The sequence below is a fragment of the Pogona vitticeps genome, chromosome 2 (assembly GCF_051106095.1).
Source record: "Pogona vitticeps strain Pit_001003342236 chromosome 2, PviZW2.1, whole genome shotgun sequence".
Lineage (NCBI taxonomy): Eukaryota > Metazoa > Chordata > Lepidosauria > Squamata > Agamidae > Pogona > Pogona vitticeps.
In genome coordinates, this window is record NC_135784.1 from 79,676,905 (window position 1) to 79,701,293 (window position 24,389).

General features: G+C 38.8%; 1 protein-coding gene across 25 annotated transcripts in view; it reads right to left on the reverse strand.

The window, feature by feature from the left end:
• Positions 1-24,389, reverse strand: part of DOCK3 (dedicator of cytokinesis 3) — a 291,232-nt gene that overhangs the window by 23,588 nt on the left and 243,255 nt on the right. For 14 of the 25 annotated variants that reach the window (XM_078385471.1, XM_078385469.1, XM_072989789.2 and 11 more), the window contains 6 exons: positions 22,581-22,697; positions 21,096-21,217; positions 19,419-19,554; positions 18,355-18,436; positions 7,394-7,546; positions 1,024-1,142 (listed from right to left, as the gene is read on the reverse strand). In XM_078385471.1, the coding sequence (XP_078241597.1) occupies positions 1,024-1,142; positions 7,394-7,546; positions 18,355-18,436; positions 19,419-19,554; positions 21,096-21,217; positions 22,581-22,697 (729 nt within the window). The remainder of the gene's footprint in view (positions 1-1,023; positions 1,143-7,393; positions 7,547-18,354; positions 18,437-19,418; positions 19,555-21,095; positions 21,218-22,580; positions 22,698-24,389) is intronic. The other 11 variants (XM_078385476.1, XM_020788721.3, XM_078385472.1 and 8 more) reach the window with 3 other exon arrangements.

Consider the following 24,389-nt stretch of genomic DNA (forward strand, 5'->3'; position numbering starts at 1 on the left):
CTATTTGAAGCCATTCACTCTGGTTACAGAGAGGGCAACATGAACGCTGTTTGAATCCTCTCCACTGCACACCTGATACTTGTTTCTTCTTCCCATTCCATTCCAGCTTCATGGCCTAGCACAAGGGCACCAGGGGGACCAAAGTGGGTGGTGGGTGGGGAAAGGGAGAATTCAGCAGGGATCAAGGAGGAAATTTCTTATCAGCACTTCTTTGCAGCTTGTTAAGGTAGCTCTGCTATAAACAAGCCTCCTGAAAATTAGTAAAGCCACAAGAGAGCTACCTTAACAAGCTGTTGGCCAATTTTCTCCTTTCTGTTAATCCTGTGTGGACAGTTAAAGCAAATTCACTGGGGAAAATCCAATTTACCAGGTGTGACTTCACAGTGGATCCATTCACATTTTTCCCCGCTGTGTAATCACACCCTCACTGGAAAAAGAGTTCTGAGGAGAATAAAATTAACAATTCATACAGCACAGAGGAGTTTGAAGAAAACATAGAAAAAGTAAGGATATGTGGTATAAAATGACAAATGCTTCTCAGTAAAACAGAATTGACAGAACTGGTGAAAGTCCAATGTCAGAAATAGATAGGAACTTTAGACATGTAAAGGATTTTAGAACATGAATGTTCAATATCTTTTTTGGTCTTAAAAATTAATTTTCGGTCGGTGCCGTAGTATTTACAACTGCTTCTTTAATGGAGAATGTGGAGAAAGATGAAAATAGATTTGGTGATTTCATCAAGGCTTGGGAGAGAATTTCCAGGAATAGTCTGGACAAGTTGCACAAAGAGCTGGAGCTTGGGAAAAAGCAATTGTGTGTCTTTAGCTAATGGTAGACATCTGGATCTGCACAATCTGGTATTCAGCGATGGATCTTACCCAAAGCAGGAGAGACTTGGAAAAGGACCTCCTCCTCAAGTAAGGTGAACTTAAATTCATCCTACCTATTTGAAATATTTGTTCCTTAATTCCATGTTACTGCTGTTTTCCCCCCAAGAAAAAAAGAACTTGAAATCATTACCTGCCCATTTTCCATGATAGCTGCAGGATACATGGCACTGCTAGGTCTGTCCCGGTGTGTCGGCAGCAGCATCATCAGCTCTCGATTATGACGGTACTTATCTGGTAGAGAGGGAGAGCCTGTAAACAAGTGAGAACAATCACGTACACATGACAAAACACGACAGACATTCCCTTTGGACCAGACACCTAGTCCTTGAGACACATGAGCCACAAGTATGAAACATTTATAAAACTATAGAATAAGATGGCAATGAGCTTAATGAGTAGATAATGATTCATCAGAATCACTCTGCTAGTATTCAGCTCATAACAAAAATAAAAACAAAGACAAATTGACAAGCTTGTAACACACAGCTTAGCAAGTGAATTAATGCATTTTGTAAGCTTGTTTTTACCCAAATAAAATTGCAGCCAGCAAATCTCTCAGTAATAGTTATCTTTCCACAAGTACAGCATCTTTTATTTACTAAACCATAATGTGTATTTGCTACATGATATTGCACTTACGTAGTTGACTGGCTCATTTTTTTCAGCTATTTTCTTTGGGCTGTTTTGGGACACTAAACAATTTACAAGTCTACTATCACTTTCTGTAGGGAAAGTGGTAGTGCCTCTTGAAATGTGTTGCTATCTAAAACCTTTCCTAGGAATAAAGAAAAAAATAGAAAATCACTTCCTCTACATGGATGTACTAATGTGCAAAACATGACACACATTTTAAAGCTGCTGATATGGTTTTTAACTTGTTGCTTGTCTGTGCAAGAACATGTTCTTTAAGGACAGGCACACATAATATATTGTACATATATGCCTGCTATTGGGGTTAACAGGCTCTCTTTGGAAAATTTTCTGTCACTACACAAATAATATCTGAACCCCTCCAACACAGGTGTTATTTTAAGTTCATAACGGCTTTCACATCAACAGAAGCATAATATGCAGGTTGTAGACTGAAATTTAGCACAAACAGTGAAAACAATACGTTAGCTGTGCACATGACAGACCCATGGTTGCTAAGGTTTTTCCCATGTTACTAAGTTCGAATAAATACAAATTTTACTGCAGGATTAAACATTACCTAATTCTTATTGCTTTGTTGCAAGAAAGAACACACATAAGGTTGTGAATGCCCTGTCATACACTGTATATATACACATTACAAATACTCCTGTTTCTACATGATAAAATATAAAATTCTGATCTTGTAAGAGTTCCAGTCATTATTTAATGGCAATAAAACAAATTTCCTCAGTTTCATAATATATTTATCTCACTTTTTAAAGAATACAAATACAGCTCTTCTGTAGCACAAAGTAGGGAAAACATATGACTCCAAAGGTAAAGGTAAAGGTTCCCCTTGACAATTTTTGTCCAGTCGTGTCCGACTCTAGGGGGCGGCGCTCATCCCGCTCTTCAAGCCATAGAGCCAGCGTTTGTCCGAAGACAATCTTTCCGTGGTCACATGGCCAGTGTGATTTAGACACGGAACGCTGTTTACCTTCCCACCGAGATGGTACCTATTTATCTACTCGGATTTGCTGGCTTTCGAACCGCTAGGTTGGCGGGAGCTGGGACAAGCAACGGGCGCTCACTCCGTTGCGGGGATTCGATCTTACGACTGCTTGGTCTTCTGACCCTGCAGCACAGGCTTCTGTGGTTTAGCCCACAGTGCCACCATGTCCCACTATGACTCCAAAGAGGCTATGGATATTGCATGATTTGTAATAGTGGCCAGAATCCAATTGGAGATTTTCACCAGCATAAGTGTAATTGCTTAACGTATGGTGGCAAATTGCTGCTAATTAATGAGTTGCTGCTTGTATTCCTGACAGTGCAGTCACATGACTTGACATACAAGTGCAAAAAGCAACTTACAACAATTTGCCATGGCAACTCACAGTTATCCATTGACCTGTAAATTTGTAAGAGGACTCTGGCCAACATTTCTATTGTTTTGGGAAGTATGATAATTTTTGATTTGCTTTTTGCTTTCCATGCACTCATTCTATGCAAATAAAGCAAATAACTAACAGAGGGCAGAATTTGTCTAAAACTCCTTTTAGAGTGGTCCTGACCCGACCAGATAGGTGGGATATAAATAAAATAAATAAATAAATAAATAAATAAATAATTTTTTAAAATGAAAAAAAAAATAATGAAAAATTCACATTGCTTATTTTCAATAGAAAAAAATTATGCCCTAGAAGGCAAGCTTTTAGAAATATTTTCAACACAGAGAAAAAGACACCTTAAGAGAAAATGCAGGTACAGTATTTAATGACAGAGCTCCTTGTTGTTTCTCACGTCTATGGACAATTTCAGAAATGCACTTACCATGTGGAATGCTCACTATTTTTATGAATAGGGTTTCTTTATACAATGAACATATATGCACATTCAGACGGCCTAATTCAACTAACATGTTTAAACATACTGCAAAAAACTGGAAGCACTCAGTTCTTAAAGTAGTAAACAAATGGCACAATCATGAGGAAATGGATATGGCTATGTGATTCATCAACAGTTACAGCACTGGCATTGTTTAGTAGATTCCTACAGCCCTAGCTCACTCACATTCTACTTAGATTTTTTTTTGCAACAGATGCATTAGCAATGGTTAAAGTTTTCCTATAAAGAAAATACTGGATCTCAGTGCTTGGATAATGTGGTATTTCTGCAAGAGATAGGAAAGGCAGAGAGTAATATTTGGATGTTCAACACTTAAGTAATAATTATGTACTGAATGTGACATAAAATTTACATCTTGAAAAGGCCTATCTTGGTAAGCTGTTATGATAACTATACTGGCATCTGGGAGAACTATTCCTGCTCTTCACTAAGTACTTCAGGGCTCTATGAAGGATGTGTTTCTTTGAAAAGGCAGAGTGTTTCCACTTTGTTTCTGTTTAGTTCATGTAGCTCGATTTACGGCCCTCCAGGTATTGGCCAAAATCCTGTTGCTTAGCATAATAAATCACATTATGCTTGGCAACAGGATTTTGGCCACTGCTCAATTTGGACAGCAAGCATTGTCAATGGTAAGGAATCATGAGAAGTACACTTCAGCAACTTCTGGAAGGTTGTGATTTGCCAATCCTGTAAACAATTCTGCACACTGAAAAATTGTTTGGAGAAGATGTATTTTACATATCTGATGAATTATGGCTTCACATGGCAGTGTTTTGAATGATCTGAATAGAATTAAACTGTCTGATGGTTGCTTGCTAATAGAGGAACATTGATCTGATCTGTAGCTGATGATGTCAGAGGATAAGGGGCTTCATGAATATGTTTACACTGAATGATGGTATCAGAATTCTATAGTTTGATCCAGCATTATGGATAGCCATGGATAGTCTACTACAGTGTCCAAACCTGAAGAACATTCTGGATTTATTCTTCTTCAAGTATGATTGCCCTATAACTCATGCAACAATCTAATCAGGTCTCTCTGTTAATAAAAGGTCCTTTAATCCAGTGGAGGCTTAACAGTAAACAAATGAGAGAAGAGTAATTCCCTCAAATTATCTTTTTCTCCTCTAGTTCCCTCCTGTGCTATTTCTGACATTGTTCCAGAATGGCTTCCATATTTAGAGGGACATAGTAGCTAAATGTGGAAATCAGAAATAGTCTGTGCCCTTCTGGATAGATAAATCTCTACTGGAGGAAGAGTCTTCTGTGAATAGAAGCACATTGTTGAATGCAACCAAAAACATTTCCCTTTCTGAGGGATTGTTATAAATGACCCAGATAAGTGAACATGGTCTTTCTGCAAATGCTTGCAGGAGAATAAAGTGAAAGCTTTTACAAGAAATGTATTCTAGCATTACCATTCAAAATAGTATGTTTGCAAAGGAAAATAATTTGCACCAGGGACATCCATTATTTTCTTGTAATATTTTTTATCAGCACATATTGAATACACGCTGAATTTTTTTTTATAATAGAAGACAAATCATATGAAATGTTGACAAATTTCATCATGAAGTGTTTTCGAGAAAAGGAATGAAGTACAAGTTACTCAAAAAGCTAACTTTAAGGAACTTATTTTTAAATTAAACTCAGTGTTTTGTAAACATACACAAGGTTTTAGACTGTGTAATACTTAGTAGATTACAATTATTAAGGTATCTGGGTCAAATCTCAGCTCTGCTCTGCTCTGACCATATGACAACTTATTATTATTTTATCTTGAAACCTTCCTCTTAATACTGGCTTAATTCAGAGAATACTGGAAATACTTTCAATACTAACTTCCAGAGGAGTAGACTGTAAATTTGTCACAGCAAAAAAATAACAGATTGACTTATTGTACCTGTATTAGACAATAATACTAATACTAGATTCTCAATATTACTAGTCTACTAAGTTTGCAATTCTGTGCATTCTTATCTGGGAGCAAGCAGCACTGAATATAATAAATGGCACTTCTCAATGAATCTATAACATTACACCAGAGATTATGGTGCAAGTATTCTTATCACTTACAGTATATTTCTAAACAATTAACCTGTAGCATAACTACAGTGTAAAATGAGATGAGCAGGGCTGTTAATGATATAATCTTCTGGAGATCATTAAATCACTGGCTCACTATAGGTCAGGACAGATTGATGGTGTGTAACTATAAACTGATTCCCTCAGCTCTGTTGAGAAATCTTCTAAGAGATAATTTTAAATATAAAGTCTGGTGTTTAAATACTATTATTCACTGTAGAATTAAATAAAGATGACATTATCCATGGATAGAAAAAGAGCAGTCTCAATAGAATAACAAGAATGACCTAACAGCTCCCACTGTGAGTATACAGCAGGAAGCTACCTTCAAAAGACACTAAGCACATCTGAATACAGCCTTAAAGTGCCTTCTCTCCCTGCCCCCCCAAATAAACCTATTTGAAAAGCTTTTGCATTACAACTTCAGGTTGAGACATCAGAGAGACATAATCTGACACAGAGACTCTTTGGCACAAAACCAGTATTTCAGAGAGAATCCCTTTCCTATTTTATTACAGTATATTCAAGCAGTGTTAGCTGTCCCTAATCCCATGAACAGCAAAGTCGAGACTGTGAAAGCTTCACTTTTAAAATTATATAAATGTAAATATACACATGGCTTCAGTCTTTACCCTTAATACATGCAAATACAAGTCAAATTACCAGTCTCTGGACTTTGTTGTTCATGGGATTAGGGACAGCTCACACTGCTTGAATATACTGTAATAAAATATGGTTGTTAGTTGGTATTTTTTCTCAGCTGCTAGTAGACTGATTAATTTGAATTGTTTTACTTTAATGTTCTAATCCAAAAATAAGACATGATTATACAAGCTGTATATACAAGGGGGAGGATTTCTATGACATTTCACATTTTCTCTGCAGCCTATATTTGAATCCATAAGCATGTTCAAGCATGTTTATGAGTAATCTGGCCTTTCTCACATAATTATAAACATATTCAAACCTACTCATAAACTCAAACACAAGTTGCAGAAAAAATATGACATGTTATAGAAATCCTCTTCCTAGGTCTGACTATAAAAGCAGTAATTTAGAAGTGTCAGTAAGGAAGAGAGGGAACCCAAGGATGCAAGTAATTCTCCAGTCTACAGCACTTCCTGAGTGATTTGAACTGTATTTAAAGACTACAAATAAATCAAGTTCATCCTTCAAATAGAGTCCCAAAATGTGTCTTCAGATTTTTCCAGTTGCCTTCTTATACTGCTATACAAAATCAAGAAAGTAATGTATTCATTATTGTAGAAAATGGAATGGTGTATATGCAGAATATATTCCATTCTGATACCCCCCCAAATCTTGGCTTTATTGTAAATCAATAAAAAACATTCAAATTAAATAATATTTTTAACAATAAAAAATTGTGAATCACACACAAAATAAGCTATGTAATTCAGAAGTATTTTCATACTTCACAGAACATAGCCATATGTCAGGACTTTTCAAGATATTCAAATTCTATCGGAATCTGAATTATCTTTGACCTCTGCTCATGAAACTGCCAAGAATAACACTGGAGTATGGGTTGGAATTTTAAAAAATACATTGAAATTAAAGCTGCAAAGATGAGCAATTGGCAGAATATTTTGTTTAACTTGCTAGGCCAGCTGCGAACCTTAGCAAGTAGTATATTAGTAATCATTCAGGACACAAATATTGTCTTGTAACTTCCCAAATCACAGTGGATTTGATCAACATTCAGTGCCTACTGTGAAACATACTGGGGAACTCAGTGCATTTCCTCACTATGAGAGTGTCCATGTATGCCATCACAGCTAGTAACTTTGTTGGCAACCTCAACAGAAAGGCCAAGGACTGAATGGGTCATGGAGACCAATCTATCCTCTCACCTCTAGAGGTGCTCCCTCCAGGACAAAGATGAGGCACATTGGTGGGGGCAGTGTGGGGAAGCTTGCCCTGCTGCCGCCCATGCTGTATCTGTTCTGTGGATAAATAGAGGGCTTCAGCCTCCAGTGTTGTCAATCCAGCACCTTTCATCAGCACTAAATTAAAAAGAATATGAGTAAATATAAAAGGATTGGCAGTTCGGCATGTGAATTTTGCACTGCACCTTGCTTTAGCACCTATGCTTCTCAATTTCTTCGTGGTATAAAAGCCCTTAAATGAAAAATAAATAAGAAGCAAACAAAAAAAACCCACCATGATTTTTAATACCGTAAGTTTTACTTCATGCAATGTTGTTCAATGTGAAGTTTCACAATAATTATATTAAAAATCGACACATTATAAAATATCAAGAAGATGGGTTTTTGGTTAATATTAATTAAATTTCACTAAATTCTCAATTAATTCTGTCTGAAAATAGTATTTTGAAGCTTATTAGAAACTGCAAGAATAAAAAGCATAAGTTAAATATAATAGCGCATATTCAAACAATTTTTAAAAATCATTGTGACATATCCAATTCATATCCCAAAGAAGTAGCCACATTAGTCTGCCTCTGCGTGTTGAGAAAGGAAAAGGGGAAAATTAGCAAAATATTGTTGCATTCTAAACACCAACAGATTTATTTCTTTGTGAACTTTTGTGGATTAAAATCTACTTCTTCAAACACAGGGAGTAGCACACGTCCATATGTAGAAATACATATTAATTCCATGGTGGTGAGATTCATGTCCAGATAATAAACGAAGTGAAAATGTATTCGCGAAGTGAAAATGGTTTGTTAACACAGGAATGAAACTATCAAACTCTAGGAATTAGCAGATCCTAGCCAGAGTGATAAAGTAGATAGATCAGAGTTTATCAAAGGAAACAACAATTGAATACCCATAGGATATTACAAGTTATTAGTGTATGTATTGCACTAAGAAGCTGTGATCTCTATTTAGGCCCTTAGATGCATTGGAACCTGTCTATGTAGTTTACAATAGCCATTCTGAGAGCAATTATAGTGTCCTGGGGGGTTGAAGTGTTCTCTGTGCTGACTAAATAGAGATCATGGCTTCTTCACACAAACTCTGACTACAATTCTTTCTTTCTTTCTTTCTTTCTTTCTTTCTTTCTTTCTTTCTTTCTTTCTTTCTTTCTTTTAGAGCATTGCCCAATTTAAAATTGTGGACGTATATAAAATATAGATAAAATTAAAAACAAATTAAAATATAAAGATAATTAAACTGTTTTTGTTCAGAGGTGGGCTACTTCAACAGTGCTATCTCAGTCATTTGCTAGATCTTCCTTTGTACATGTGGTGTGGCATAAATTGAGAAATTACTGTTATTTGTGGTTCCAAAAAGGACTGCTTAGCTTAGCAGCATGTTTGTAGCGCAATGCTTCTGGAAATGAAGGATTGGCCAGCTGCACATTGTTGCCTGGGGGATGCCCATATATAATTGTGATGCTTTTCCATTCTTCAGGGAGGCTCCTTCTATGTCTATAAAGAAGACTTAGTCTTCCTGTATTCCCTGTGTCTGAAGAAGTGGATTTTGAAACTCACTCAAATAAAGAATAGTTGCTTCCCTCATCCCCTTTCTTTTGCCAATAACTCACTGTTGTCAGTGAAACCTGATCTTTTATATATTTGACTAGCTCCCCTTTTGTCATTATTCACCCCATGCATTAAGCAATAGTGGAGGTCACAGATATGGGAAAGGCTACTGGGAAGTCATGAAATGCTATACTGTATGTATTATATGTATCAACATATCACCCTATTTTTAGTATATATAGTGGTGCCTCGACTTATGAACATCCTGACTTACAACCATTTCGACTTATGACCAGCTCCGGACGCAAAATTTTGCTTTGACTTGTGGCCAGAGCTTCCAGTTACAAACAGAAAAGGCAGGGAAAAAAAGGCAGGAAATTCAAATTGCTAATCGTTGGTAGGCAAAGAGGCTGCTTCTTTGTAGCTCTTTCACCCCAATGGTTAGAGTGAGTGCGATTGGAGGAGGCTTTGGACTGCCTGATAAAGTAAGGTGCTGCTTTCTGCTTTCAAAAAAACTGTTCTGGATGGGTTTTGCAGCGTGGTTTTGGGCTGGGGGGTTATGTTTCTGTGCTGTGATGGTTCTTGGGGTGTTTGTGTTTTTCTTGTATTTTCCCCCCATATCCGATGGGCCTTGGGGGTTTTGTTTGCTTTTTGGGTTCCCCCCCATTTCCGATGGGTCTTGGGGGGTTTGTTTGCTTTTTGTGTTTTCCCCCATTTCCAATGGGTCTTGGGGGGGTTTGCTTACTTTTTAGTTTTCCCCCCCATTTCCGATGGGTCTTGCATGCCTCGCTTGCTTTTTGCTTTGCTTTTTTTGCATTTCCGATGGGTCTTGCATGCTTTGCTTGCTTTCTGCTTTGCTTTTTTTTGCATTTCCGATGGGACTTGCATGCTTTGCTTGCTTTTCTTATTCCCCCCCCCCCCCCTTTGGCCAGAACGGATTAATTGTGTTTCTGATGGGTCTTGCAGTGATTTTTTGGGGTGATATTTTTCTTCAGCTGGAACGGATTAGTTGCATTTCTATGCTTTTCAATGGGTAATGGTGCTTTCACCTACGACCATTTTGAGTTATGACCAGAGTTCCGGAACCAATTAAGTTCGTAAGTTGAGGCACTACTGTATTTTGAAGATTGATCCAATCAGTTGACAAAATGGATGCCGTAGGTATTTACATATCTATTTTCCCCCATTTTCCCATTTACTCGTCTTTGATAAACTTTCCTTTCCCACCTGCTATTGATAACCTGAACAATTATTTGTATTTATGTACCATGATATCCATCTAAGCCCACCAGATACACAATTGCTGCTGTGTCTACTTTATTACAAAAGTAAAAAAAAAATATTTTAGTTCATAACCAATAAAAAGACCAAGAAAGGAGCAAGGTTTTGTCATGGGTTAAGAGGGAAACATTAATTACCGGTAAGAAGTGTTTGGCAGCAACTATTGTCTTCTGAGTATATATTATACACCAGTAACACTGCTATGTAATTTAAAGTTTTAGTGACCTGGCTCATAGAACACAAATCTACACAAAACTGGCACATACAAACTCTTTTTGAGGAGAGCAAATTTAGAAATAATTGCTAGGACAATTTGAATTTCACAGAAGAGTAAGCCAGCAAAAAAAAATTCTTATCTAAATAATCTAAAATTAAATTAACGTTTCAATTAATTTGTACCTCCTAAAGATAATCCCCAAACTTCTATTAATTTGCAATGGTGTGGAAAAAAAGCAAGGCCTTCTCTCCCTCAATACTTAAGCACACATACACATGTATGTATGTGCACAAGCACTCCTAATATGACATTTGTGTTTTTTTTTACCAAAATGAACAACTCGACTGAGTGCTAAGCAGGAGGGTAAATCAAGGAGGTAACTCCCAACTATTTTCCCAAATCCTTCACATCCTCATTCCAAAGTTTAAGCAATTTCCCTCCAATAATTTATTTCTCAATTATCATATCTGCATAGTTTAAATTAAAATAAAACAAAATGATGCACAATTCTGTTGGAGGAAGTTCCAAAATGCTGAGGTGAGAGGTGGGAAGACTAAATATTGGGAAAGAAGGCAAGAAAGAATATTAGGAAGGACAGCAGATGGAAAGACCTGAAAAAAAGGAACAAGCATCATAAAGAAAACAGAAGGAACCTGGAAATAGGAAGGGAAAGAGCCTGTAAAGATTGGAGTGAGATCGGCAGAAGGATCACTATCTCCCTTTCCAAAATGTGCACAAAAAGAACAAATTTGGAAAAACACACATCAAAAAATAGAAATGTATCCTCTTGGAAAAATGTAAAACAAAGGGTTTAAGCAAATCTTCATGGAAAGGGGTTACAATTAGTTTTGGTGCAGAAATTTGACAACCTGTTTGGAAACAGACTTGACAGAATCATCCATCCATAGTACTAGGAATTGAGATCATCCTCCGCCAAAACCATTCACACAATTACAGACAAAAGAAGACACAGGTAGAGAAGGCTGGAGCACTCCATGCTCTCTACCTATGTGTCACAACACAGAAGAAAGAAATACATAATTATCCTCATCATTCTCATGAACACATACACACACATGCTCAGGGTAAGTACATCATTCTAGACAGTTTAACTACGCATGAGGAACCTATGACTCTTGAAACGCTGATGAATGTTTACTCACATTATCCCTTAAAATTAATGAAGTTGAGTGGAGTTGATGGGAATGGAAATCAAACAACACCAAGAAGACCACAGCTTTCCCAACTATAATTTAACTTTTTCAGTTAACTTTTTAAGAAGGAAATAAACATATTTTCCCATTCATCCCTGTCCTGCCTCCCACTTACTTGCCCCCTTTTTTCCCTGCTGGTGGAAAATTACTTCCATCCTATGCAATTTAAGTATAGGAAAAAAGGACACTGTCATTCAGCTTGTGGTGTAAGGGCATGAGAGCTGGGGAATATCACGTACCATTAAGCAAAAAACAAAGTTAATTGACTATTGAAACATTTCTCCCCTAAACTGAGCTGGTATGCCAAGAATGGATAGGTTTATGAGTTCTGCAGTATATTAAAAGGAGAGAATTCACTCTGAAATCCCCCATGAAAACTGTTCCCTATATGAGGGTCGTCAACCTCCGGTCCGCGGCCTGGTGATGGTCCGTGGGTTTGCCGGAACTGGGCCGCAGATACGGATCTCCGCCCCTAGGCACACATGTGCAGCGGGTGTGCCACACTCACGTGGGGGGCGTCATGCTCGCCTACGTGCGTGACACCCCCCTACATGAGTGTGACATCCCCCCATGAGCGCAGGGATGCCCTCACCCCCCGTGCATGGAGCTTGCTCCTCCTAGCTGGTCCGCGGCCCCAAAACAGTTGGGGACTGCTGCCCTATATGGCAAGTACACTGACAAAAAACTTCATTTGGCACCAACAGATGTCTGGAGCATAGATTGGGGATTGGTGGCTCTCAGACTTAAGTTCAGCAATATACTTCTTGTGGAACAATTTTTTTCAATGGTGTGATCTGAAAGATTCCCAGAACTTCAGTGGCCAAAATCCTATTAGTTACTCCCTCAGCATAACGCAGATGGTATAAATCTTGTTGGTGAATTGCCGCAAGTTAAGAGATTAGGAATTTCCTCTCAAACAGTGTGACTCAGTTCGCAGCAGCAAGTGCTTGCATTTATTTAGAGTGTGGCAATTCACCAACAAGATTTATACTACTTGCATAACACTGGCATAAAAACTAGATAGTTCTTTTTGCCATTATTTGCAATTCTTTATCTTTCTTTAGCAAGCAGCTGTTACATACAAGACACATAGAAATTCTTGGACCTGCTTGAACAGATTCCTGGAGAATCTACCTCTCTGTAACATCAAAACACAGGCAGGATGTACACAGCTGGCTGTCAAAGAACAATGGTTACTAATGAAGATACAATTGTAAATTAGAAACAATTATGAATTATAACTCTGATTCTTTTCTCCAAAGGGCTATTATTAATCTGAGAGAACAGCTAAGGATTTCTTCACAAGGATTGGAGCTCCAGGACAAGGAAATTTTTAACCTCGTCCTTCCCAGAAATCCATTACCACAAAATACCTCTCCCCCATGCTTTGCTAATCCTGAAATAAAAGACACCACCTCTCCCTTGTTCTTAAGAAGAAAGGCAGCTTGGATAAGGGCAATTTTGAGCTGACAAACAGCAGGAAAAAAGGGCTGATCCTCCCATTTCTGCTGAGTGATATAATAAAATAATGCTTTTAAGGAAAAAAAACCACAAGTATTTCTTTCCTAAATAACCAACCTTTTTCTCTCTGTGCTAGTGATGCCTGATTTGGAGGTGGGTAAAAGAGCTTTCATGAATGAAACCATGGCCTTCTGTTGCATCTGATCTTGACTTTGCTTTCAGTGCACAGCAATTCACAAATACAGTGGTGCCTTGCTTAACGATGTTAATTGGTTCCATTAAAAAAATCGTTATGTGAAAACATCGTTAAGTGAAACACCATTTCCCATAGGAATGCATTGAAAACCGGTTAATCCGTTCCAATTGGAACAGATTAATGCTTGCAATCATTAGCCCACCTCCTGAAACCTAAGCAAACTTAATTTGGTGTTGTTCTGAGTCGTCGTTAATTTTTGGTGATTTTTTCTCTCTCTCATTGAAAAGCATTGGACCGTCCGTCCAATGCTTTTCAATGAGAGAGAGAAAAAAACCCCAAAAATTAACGAAGACTCAGAACAACACCAAATTAAGTTTGCATAGGGTTCAGGAGGTGGGCTAACAATTGCAAGCATTTAAAACAGGCATCAAACAGTTTAAGACACTTTTACAGGAGCGAAAAGGGAGATCAGAAAGGGCTCTTTGATCTCCGTTTCCCTTTTAAAGCTCTTTCCGATCTCCCTTTTCACTCCTGTAAAAGTGTCTTAAACTGTTTGAAGCCTGTTTTAAATGCTTGCAATTGTTAGCCCACCTCCTGAACCCTATGCAAACTTAATTTGGTGTTGTTCTGAGTCTTCGTTAATTTTTGGTGATTTTTTTAATTCTCCATTGAAAGCCTTTGAACGGACCATTCAAAGGCTTTCAATGGAGAATTTAAAAAATCACCAAAAATTAACAACGACTCAGAACAACACCAAATTAAGTTTGCATAGGGTTCAGGAGGTGGGCTAACGATTACAAGCATTTAAAACAGGTTTCTAACAGTTTAAGACACTTTTACAGGAGCGAAAAAGGGACATCGTTAAGTGAAATTCCCCCATAGAGTACATCGTTAAATGAAATTCCTCAAAGAAACCCATCGCTGTGTGAATTCATCGTTGTATGAAGCAATCGTTGTGCGAGGCACCACTGTATAGTATAATAAAGTATAATATAGTACTGTATCACATTCTTACTTTACTGAACATATAGCCCCCAGGCTGTTTCAGTGTTACATATTAACTCACTCCAGCAGTGCAATGCAAATGAAGTTACACTGGTGCCTTGCTTAACTATTACCTTGTTAAACGACGAAACCACTGTATGATGACTGTTTTGTGATAGCTTTTGCGACCGCAAAATGATGTTTTAATGGGCAAAATTTGCTTCCCGACAATCGGTTCCCTGCTTCGGGAACTGATTCTTCGCTAGACTACGTTTTTAAAACAACTGATCAGGGGCTTCAAAATGGCCACCCACTGTGTAAAATGGCTCCCCGCTGTGTTTTTGGACAGATTCCTCGCTTTACAGGCACCGAAAAGGGCCGCCCCTATGGAGGATCTTCGCTGGACGGTGAGTTATTCAGCCCATTGGAATGCATTGAACGGGTTTTCAATGTGTTTCAATGGGATTTTTTATTTTGCTTAACAAGGATTTCGCTCTACAGCTATTTTGCTGGAATGGATTATCCTTGTTAAGCAAGGCACCACTGTACTTTATACTCTGGCAGAACATTGGTCTAGATAGCAAGTATCTCCTTTTCTGACTGACGGCTCTTTGGGTTCTCAGACCTTGCAACCTGACAACAGTTTTGAAACAAGAAAATACAATGGATTCACCTTTGTACTTTCAGCATGCAAATCATGTGCCTAACTACACAGAATTTTTAACCCTGCTACTGGAGATATCATAACTACAGAAAAATCTGGGACTTTCTACTGCAAATCATATAACATTCCTCCCACTGTCTCACAGCTGCCTTGGATATTTGAACTCCTGTGGGCCAAACTAAAAAAGCAAGGGGACAAAAGAGAATTACTGCTTTCCCACATATACACCTTGCCAACACAATCCATTTTGAGAGTCTGTAGGCATCAGATCCCTTCATGGATTGCTGTCTTGTCGTGGTGAAGGGGCTTGAGTAATTCAGAGAAGCTATGGGCTGTGCAAGGACACCCAAGATGGACAGGTCATAGTGGAGAGTTCTGACTAAACGTGATCCACCTGGAGCAGGAACTGGCAAGCCACTCCAGTATCTTTGCCAAGAAAACTCCATGGACAGAAACAAAAGGCTTTCAAAATGAAGCAGAGCAAAGGCTAATAGAATTCTGTTAAGAGAACAAGCTGGTCATCACAAACACTCTTTTCCAACAACAGAAGAGGCGAATCTACACATGGACATCACCATTGGGCAATACCGAAATCAGATTGATTATATTCTCTGCAGCCAAAGATGGAGAAGCTCTATACAGTCAGCAAAAACAAGACCTGGAGCTGACTGTGGCTCTGTTCATCAGCTTTTCATCCCTTATGAGTACACAGTAAAAGTGAAGACAGATTTAAGGAACTAGATTTGATGGACGGAATGCTTGAAGGACTATGGATGGAGGCTCGTAACACTGTACAGGAGGCAGCAACAAAAACCATCCCAAAGAAAAGGAAATGCAAGAAAGCAAAGTGGATGTCCAACGAGGCCTTACAAATAGCAGAGAAGAGAAGGAAAACAAAATGCAAGGGAGATAAGGAAAACTGAATGCAGACTTTTATTTATTTATTTATTTATTTATTTATTGATTGATTGATTGATTGATTGATTGATTGATTGATTGATTGATTCATTGATTCATTGATTCATTCATTCATTCATTCATACCCTGCCCATCTGGTCTTGCGACCACTCTAGGCGGCTTCCAAAGAATAGCAAGGAGAGACAAGAGGGACTTCTTAAATGAACAATGCAAAGAAATCAAGGAAAATAATAGAAAAGGAAAAACCAGAGATCTGTTCAGGAAAATCAGAGATATCAAAGGACCATTTTGTGCAAAGATGAACATGATAAAGGACAAAAATGGGAGGGACCTCACAGAAGCAGAAGACATCAAGAAGAGGTGGCAAGAATGCACAGAGGAACTATACCACAAAGATTTGAATGTCCCAGAAAACCCAGATAGTGTGGTTGCTGACCTTGAGCCGGACATCCTAGAGAGTGAAGTCAAGTGGGCCTTAGAAAGCACAGCTAACAACAAGGCCAGTGGAGGTGATGGCATTCCAGTTGAACTATTTAAAATCTTAAAAGAAGACGCTGTTAAGGTGCTCTACTCAATATGCCAGCAAGTTTGGAAAACTCAGCAGTGGCCAGAGGATTGGAAAAGATCAGTCTACATCTCAATCCCAAAGAAGGGCAGTGCCAAAGAATGTTCCAACTACTGTACAATTGTATTCCTTTCACATGCTAGAAAGGTTATGCTCAAAATCCTACAAGGTAGGCTTCAGCAGTATGTGGACCGAGAACTCCCAGAAGTACAAGCCAGATTTCAAAGGGGCAGAGGAACTAGAGACCAAATTGCTAACATGCGCTGGATCATGGAGAAAGCCAGAGAGTTGCAGAAAAACATCTAGTTCTGCTTCACTGACAACGCAAAAGCCTTTGACTGTGTGGACCACAGCAAACTATGGCAAGTTCTTAAAGAAATGGGTTTGCCTGACCACCTTATCTATCACCTGAGAAATCTATATGTGGGACAGGAAGCAACAGTTAGAACTGGATATGGAAACACTGATTGGTTCCAAATGGGGAAAGGAGTACGACAAGGCTGTATATTGTCTCCTTGCATATTTAATTTATATGCAGAATACATCATGCGAAAGGCTGGACTGGATGAATCCCAAGCCGGGATTAAGATTGCCGGAAGAAATATCAACAACCTCAGATATGCAGATGATACCACTGTGGTGGCAGAAAGTGAGGAGGAATTAAAGAACCTTGTAATGATGATGAAAGATGAGAGTGCAAAAATTGGTCTGAAGCTCAACATCAAAAAAACTAAGATCATGGCCACTGGTCCCATCACTTCCTGGGAAATAGAAGGGGAAGATATGGAGGCAGTGACAGATTTTATTTTCTTGGGCTCCATGATCACTGCAGATGGAGATAGCAGCCACGAAATTAAAAGATACCTGCTTCTTGGGAGGAAAGTGATGACAAACCTCGACAGCATCTTAAAAAGCAGAGACATCACCTTGCCAACAAAAGTCCGAATAGTCAAAGCTATGGTTTTTCCTGTAGTGATGTACGGGAGTGAGAGCTGGACCATAAAGAAAGCAGACCACCGAAGAATTGATGCCTTTGAATTGTGGTGCTGGCGGAGGCTCATGAGAGTCCCCTGGACTGCAAGGAGATCAAACATGTCCATTCGGAAGGAAATCAACCCTGAGTGCTCACTGGTAGGACAGATCCTGAAACTGGGGCGTCAATACTTTGGCCATGTCATGAAAAGAGAAATCTCCCTGGAAAAGACCCTGATGTTGGGATGTGAAGGCAAGAGGAGAAGGGGACGGCAGAGGACGAGATGGTTGGGCAGCATCATTGAAGCTACCAGCATGACTTTGATCCAACTCCGTGAGGCAGTGGAAGACAGGAGGGCCTGGTGTGCTCTGGTCCATGGGGTCACGAAGAGTTGGATACGACTTAACTAAACAGCAACAAGGTAAAACCAGGTATCTGTTGTAATGCAAAGGGAAAGGCTATTTTTGTATACCTTATTTCAAGTTCTCATGTTCACCTTTATCTTGATTTTTACGTCTCAGCCATGCCTAATATTTACCTTTGTCCCTTACATGGCTATTATTTTCAGTATCATCTTTCAGGTTGTTTGCCTTAGAACTGTCTGTTCACATGTGTAAAGGAACAGGTTCAACTTTGGGAAAGTCCACTAGAACCAAAATTAAAATGCCATGGAAGACATTGAGTATCAAACAGTCTCCTAAACCAAAACCTAATACTCTAGAGACCGTCTAGAAGACATTTTAGAAAAAAATATCACTGTAGCAGTGAAACAACTGCTGATTTCAAGGAAGTAATTACTTTACATGTACATTTCAAACATCAGAAGGAAAAGATCCCAGCTATTTGAAGAATTCTATATCAGCAACTCTATCCAAAGTGCTCCTTCCTACCTCGTGCACTAGGTGGTGCAGAGTTAATCATCTGAGATGGTGCAGAATGGGTGGAACTCAGGCTTGAAGTAGAAGGACTGGCCTGGGAAGAAGATAAAATTAGACAATACAGTAGTGATTAAATTCATGTATTTTGAATTATGGAACATTTTGTACAAATGACAGAAATTGTTGAGGCCAACAACTGAAGGAGCTTAAGCTTTATATATTTGTTTACTCAATCTCTGAAATTCTGCCCACTTTTCATTTATTGCTGTTTATATGTTCTCATGATTTCTTTTGGTACTCTTGGCTAATTGGCTAATTACAACTCCACATGCACATTGTTGATGATGTCAGCAGTACTGGCAAATCATCACTAGTTAAATACTTCTTTTGGGGACTTCAGGGTGCATGTGACTTTGCTGTACTGTGCACAGACCAAGAAATCACTTTTAATCAGTGGTGACTTGCTGCAGATGATGACATTGTCTCTGTTGCGCAAACAGAGCGGCACAACAGACTTTCAGCCATTATTTGCTTGGTTCATGCAACTGTATCACAATGTGCAAATAACAGATGCTAACAAAGGCTGTTGTCCGACTTTAAGAAGAGTATTACAAAGCTGCATTCCTCAAAACGTGTCCTTCAAATGACAATTTCTACAGCCACGTTTTTAGAGCTGTCCACATCAGGCCACAGAACAGAAACTTCTTTCAGGTGTCTGTGTGTAAGCACTCAGAATACAGACTCTGCTTAGGTATTTGGGAGAAGAACAGTCAAATCAGCAGAAGGTTTTTTAAAAAGGGAAAAAATTAGGAGGTACTGGGAAACAGGTTCTGGCAGCTGTGATAATGAGATGCAGAAAACAGGGCACTGGTACATCCACTAGTGGCAGAATTTCAAATGACAGACTGGGCCTCTCTTCCTCCTCCACACAGTGATCGCATTTAGTTCTGGTTGTGATGGAACCCTGCACGCGAGGAGGCAGAGGTGCATGTGCACACAGGGATGAAGTCACGGGATAAATTTCAGCAAGGCTGAAATTTAGAGGGCACATTGCTCCTAACGTATAGTAGCTGTACCTGCATGTGATACATATCTTCTGCAGTTTCTCCAATAGAACTGTCTGTCAGGATAACAAGATTTCCTGTTTCACTTGATGTATGCGAAGAAAGAGAAGATGACGAGTGTCGTACTGTACCCAACATATTCAGTGGGCTATATAGAACACAGAATAAAGAGACCAAGTAAACTTACTTCATCTTTGTTTTAATCAGGAAAGTTTCAGATTTAAAAATGCATAATCATGGCATCTCATTCGCTAGAAGCTGGAGTATTTATAGTTCAAAATATCTTGCCATGGTATACTTTTATGAAGCATTTGCACGTTTGTATATTTTCAGTTAGACTGAAACCACAAACCTACATTAAATAAATGCAGTTGAAGTTTTGACCAACTGAAGATCAAGTTAAATGTATTCGCGAAGGCTTTCACGGCCGGGATCTAATGGTTGTTGTGGGTTTTTTGGGCTCTTTGGCCATGTTCTGATGGTTGACGATGCAGGCCACAGAGACTGGCGAAACGTCAGGAAGAACAACCTTCAGAACATGGCCAAAGAGCCCGAAAAACCCACAACAACCATGAAGATCAAGTTACTTGTCAAGAGCAGAAATGTTTCAACTTAGTTTCAACTAAGAAATGGTAGAATGGATCAATTAAAACTTCAAAAATTGAGCTGAAAAACCATGTTGAGCTAACTAACCATACTGATGTCTAGTCTGTATTTAAATATTTATTTATATCTGTAAAATATTTACATCCTGCATTTCTAGTGCATTGTCTAGTGGCATACAGCAAAGAAAAAATAAACTACTATGGCATGAAATAAATACAAAATAAACATAATAAATATGTACAATACAGAGTAGTTAACAGCCGAAACCCTGTTGCATGTTACATCTTGTTACAGACTGCAGACTAGCTCCTCTACACACTAGTACCTCTACAGACTAGCTCTTCTCCCACAAGGCACAGTGAGGAAGCAAGTGCCTGATTCCTGGCTCTACAGCCAAGTGCTCTGACTCACTGAGCTATTTAGTTAAATGATTAATTTAATACTTCTCCCTATCTATAACTTTTAATCAGTGGTGACTTGCTGCAGATGAGGACATGGTCTCTGTTGCACAAACAGAGCAGCACAACAGACTTTCAGCCATTATTTGCTTGGTTCATGCATCTGTATCACAACGTGCAAATAACAGATGCTAACAAAAGCTGTTGTCCCACTCTTTAAGAAGTCTAGCTACAGTAATTGGCTCCATAAGACATTTTGTAACAAACAGAGGTGCAAATATTTGTGAAAAATGTTTTAATTATGAAAAATGATTAGTTTCAACTAAGAATTAGTGTTGTTACTAAAACAAAATGTGTTGACATAATCAATTGTCATTCTAACACTCTGCCAAACTTCACGTTAGCCTAAAAATAATTCAGAACAGTATTTCAAAACACAAACTCACTATCCTCAAGTATACAGGGACAACATACACAGAACTTATAATCCCTCTACAAAAAATGTTGCCCAAACAATAATTTTAATTAATGTAAAAGATTGGGCCTCATTGTTCCAATAACTCTGATTTGTCCCAAAGTTACTCCTAGTATCTTAACTACTACACGAGTTACTTCATTACAGCCTTTAGGAGTGAAGGAAGATATACAAAATCTTCAAGATGTAAAGATTATAAAAAGTACATACCTGTGGCGATGCACTAGTTTAATGCTCTCTGGACTCATAGGGCTATGTGATACAAGCATACTGGTGCGCGGAGTGTTGGTACCTGAGCAAGCTGGACTAAGTTTTTCCAAAGCAGGCAATTCCTATAAAATACATAAATGGTAGGTGCTCACTGAGGTGGAGGAAGAACACAAGGATTGTTTTAACACAGAGATTATAATTTATAATAAGCTATTCAGATATAGTGAAACCTATGCAAAATAATTGCTTGTAAAGGTTTCCTAGTTGAGAGTAATATTAATTGCAAATTGCTAGCCTGCATTTAGGCTTGGTGCAAAATTGATTTCTATGACTACATTATTTATTGATGTTCTTACTGCACATTCTGCTTGAAGGTTGGAAACACAAACGTTCTGCAGCCTATGGGCTGAGGGCAGAAGTACACACGATGCCATGTTGTGTGATGCTTTTGACAAATCACAAATCCAGAAAAAGAGTACAATTGTGGAGGCAACTGATACCTCTACAACAATTTGAAAAGAAATGCTATGGCTGCTTCCAGATGGAAGGCCACTAAAGCTATCAAAATGCTTTCTCTATTTCTTTTTTTTAATTGGGAAAAAAATAGAAATGGTAGAGAATCATGGAAGGTTTACAAGAGAAGACAAAACCGTCTGGACTGACACGTTCCATGAACAATGCAAGGCAAATGCATGATACAAGCATTGTCTGAAAGGCCTCTAGTTCAGGAATTGTCTTAGATCTTTCCTCTTACTTCATCTTATTGGAAATCACCTCAAACAAGGCATGCTTTTCCTATGGGCTGGTTGTGCTCTTCAAACTGCAGCCTCAATTTGTTTTGTTCTATTTTTAATAATCTCCCAAGAAGAAGTATCTCTAAGATACATATAATGTGGAGTTTTTTATTTTTTACTTTTAGTGGAACATTCATAAAGCAAACTACAAGTACAAGGCTCATACAAAAGATTCAGTTTTTCTTCACATTTTCTAGATAAAGAATTTCTAATGGATGATCAATTCATCTGTTAAGTACCTATCTAATTTCTTTGAGATCCCATATGTATGCCATAGTTATAGAATTTAAACATTGTTAGGATCTGTTAAAGCAGAGGAGTAAATTTCAGAGGTCTGGGTTCAACACCCACCTGACTCAGATCTTTAAGGGATGTTCTCATGACCCCCACAGCCAAAACTTCACTTCACTTTACCTTTTTGCTTTACCAAAATTTTTTCCTTATGCTCTCTATGTTTAAATAAAATAGTTTTGGCCCCTAGAGGGCATAAGGAAACTTTTGGGGACACATGGGGTCCCTAGGAATGCCGGTGATCCCCCAAAACATTACAAAATTGCCCTCCCAAATCCTACAGGTCATAAGGACTTATCCTTTTTATATTCTGGGGAGGTGTAGGCCATGTGGAGAACCCAGGGTTGCTGGAGGCCTGCATGCATCCCTCTGTTTAAGTTAAGAGTGCTGATCAACTTACATGGTACAAACTAGATCGCATCATCTGGAACTGGTCAATTAGTTTCTTATGTAGTGGACGCATCTCTGGATGTACAAACTTCTCGTGTACTGCCAGACCTATGCCTAGGATATGTACCTAAAGAACATAAAATCAAAGCTCATATATTCAGCCAAAAATAATGCACATTTGCTGAAGGAAAACATGTCTTTAAATATTTGTACTACAATTTGTTGGAATTTATTGGTTTAGGCCGGAATCCTGCTGGAAAACACTGTATATACAACAGTAATTGTGGAAGGGCATTCCATAGGATGGGCACTAATACACTAGAGTCCTTACTCTTGGTTGCTTCCAAACAGACCTTTATTGTATTCTGGACCACCAGGAGCACCTCTTGCATCCTACTTTGTCCTGCAGGTTTTTTTAAAAAAATATGCTTGTACCCATTAGTGAAACAATTACATGGAGCTACTGCAATCCCTTCATGGATTGCTGCCTTGTTGTGGCGAAGGGGCTTGAGTAACTCAGAGAAGCTTTGGGCTATGCCATGCAGGGACACCCAAGACGGACAGGACATAGTGGAGAGTTCCGACTAAACGCAATCCACCTGGAGTAGGAAATGGCAATGCCACTCCAGTATCTTTGCCAAGAACGCCCCATGATCAGAAACAAAAGGCTAAAAGATATGACACTGGAAGATGGGACCCTCAGGTCGAAAGGCGTCCAACATGCTACTGGGGAAGAGCGGAGGACAAGTACAAGTAGCTCCAGAGCTAATGAAGTGATTGTGCCAAAGCCAAAAGGACGCTCAGCTGTGGACGTGCCTGGAAGTGAAAGGAAAGTCCAATGCTGCAAAGAAAAATACTGCATAGGAACCTGGAATGTAAGATCTATGAACCTTGGGAAGCTGGAGGTGGTCAAACAGGAGATGGCAAGAATAAACATCGACATCCTGGGCATCAGTGAACTAAAATGGACAGGAATGGGCGAATGGAGTAGCCTTCATAGTCAACAAAAGAGTGGGAAAAGCTGTAATGGGATACAATCTCAAAAATGATAGAATGATGTCAATACGAAGCCAAGGCAGACCTTTCAACATCACAATAATCCAAGTTTATGCACCAACCACCATTGCTGAGGAGACTGAAATTGAACAATTGTATGAAGATTTACAACACCTTCTAGAACTGACACCAAAGAAAGATGTTCTTCTCATTCTAGGGGACTGGAATGCTAAAGTAGGGAGCCAAGAGATAAGAGGAACAACAGGGAAGTTTGGCCTTGGAATTCAGAATGAAGCACGGCAAAGGCTAATAGAGTTTTGTCAAGAGAACAAGCTGGTCATCACAAACACTCTTTTCCAACAACACAAGAGGCGACTCTATACATGGAAATCACCAGATGGGCAATACTGAAATCAGATTGATTATATTCTCTGCAGCCAAAGATGGAGAAGCTCTATACAGTCAGCAAAAACAAGACCTGGAGCTGACTGCGGCTCTGATCATCAGCTTCTCATAGCAAAATTCAAGCTTAAAATGAAGAGAGGAGGAAAAACCACTGGGCTCCTCAGGTATAATCTAAACCAAATCCCTTATGAATACACAGTGGAGGTAAAGAACAGATTTAAGGAACTAGATATGGTGGACAGACTGCCTGAAGAACTTTGGATAGAGGCTCGTAACATTGTTCAGGAGGCAGCAACAAAAACCATCCCAAAGAAAAGGAAATGCAAGAAAGCAAAGTGGCTGTCCAACGAGGCCTTAGAAATAGCAGAGAGGAGAAGGGAAGCTCAATGCACGGGAGATAGGGAAAGTTACAGAAAAC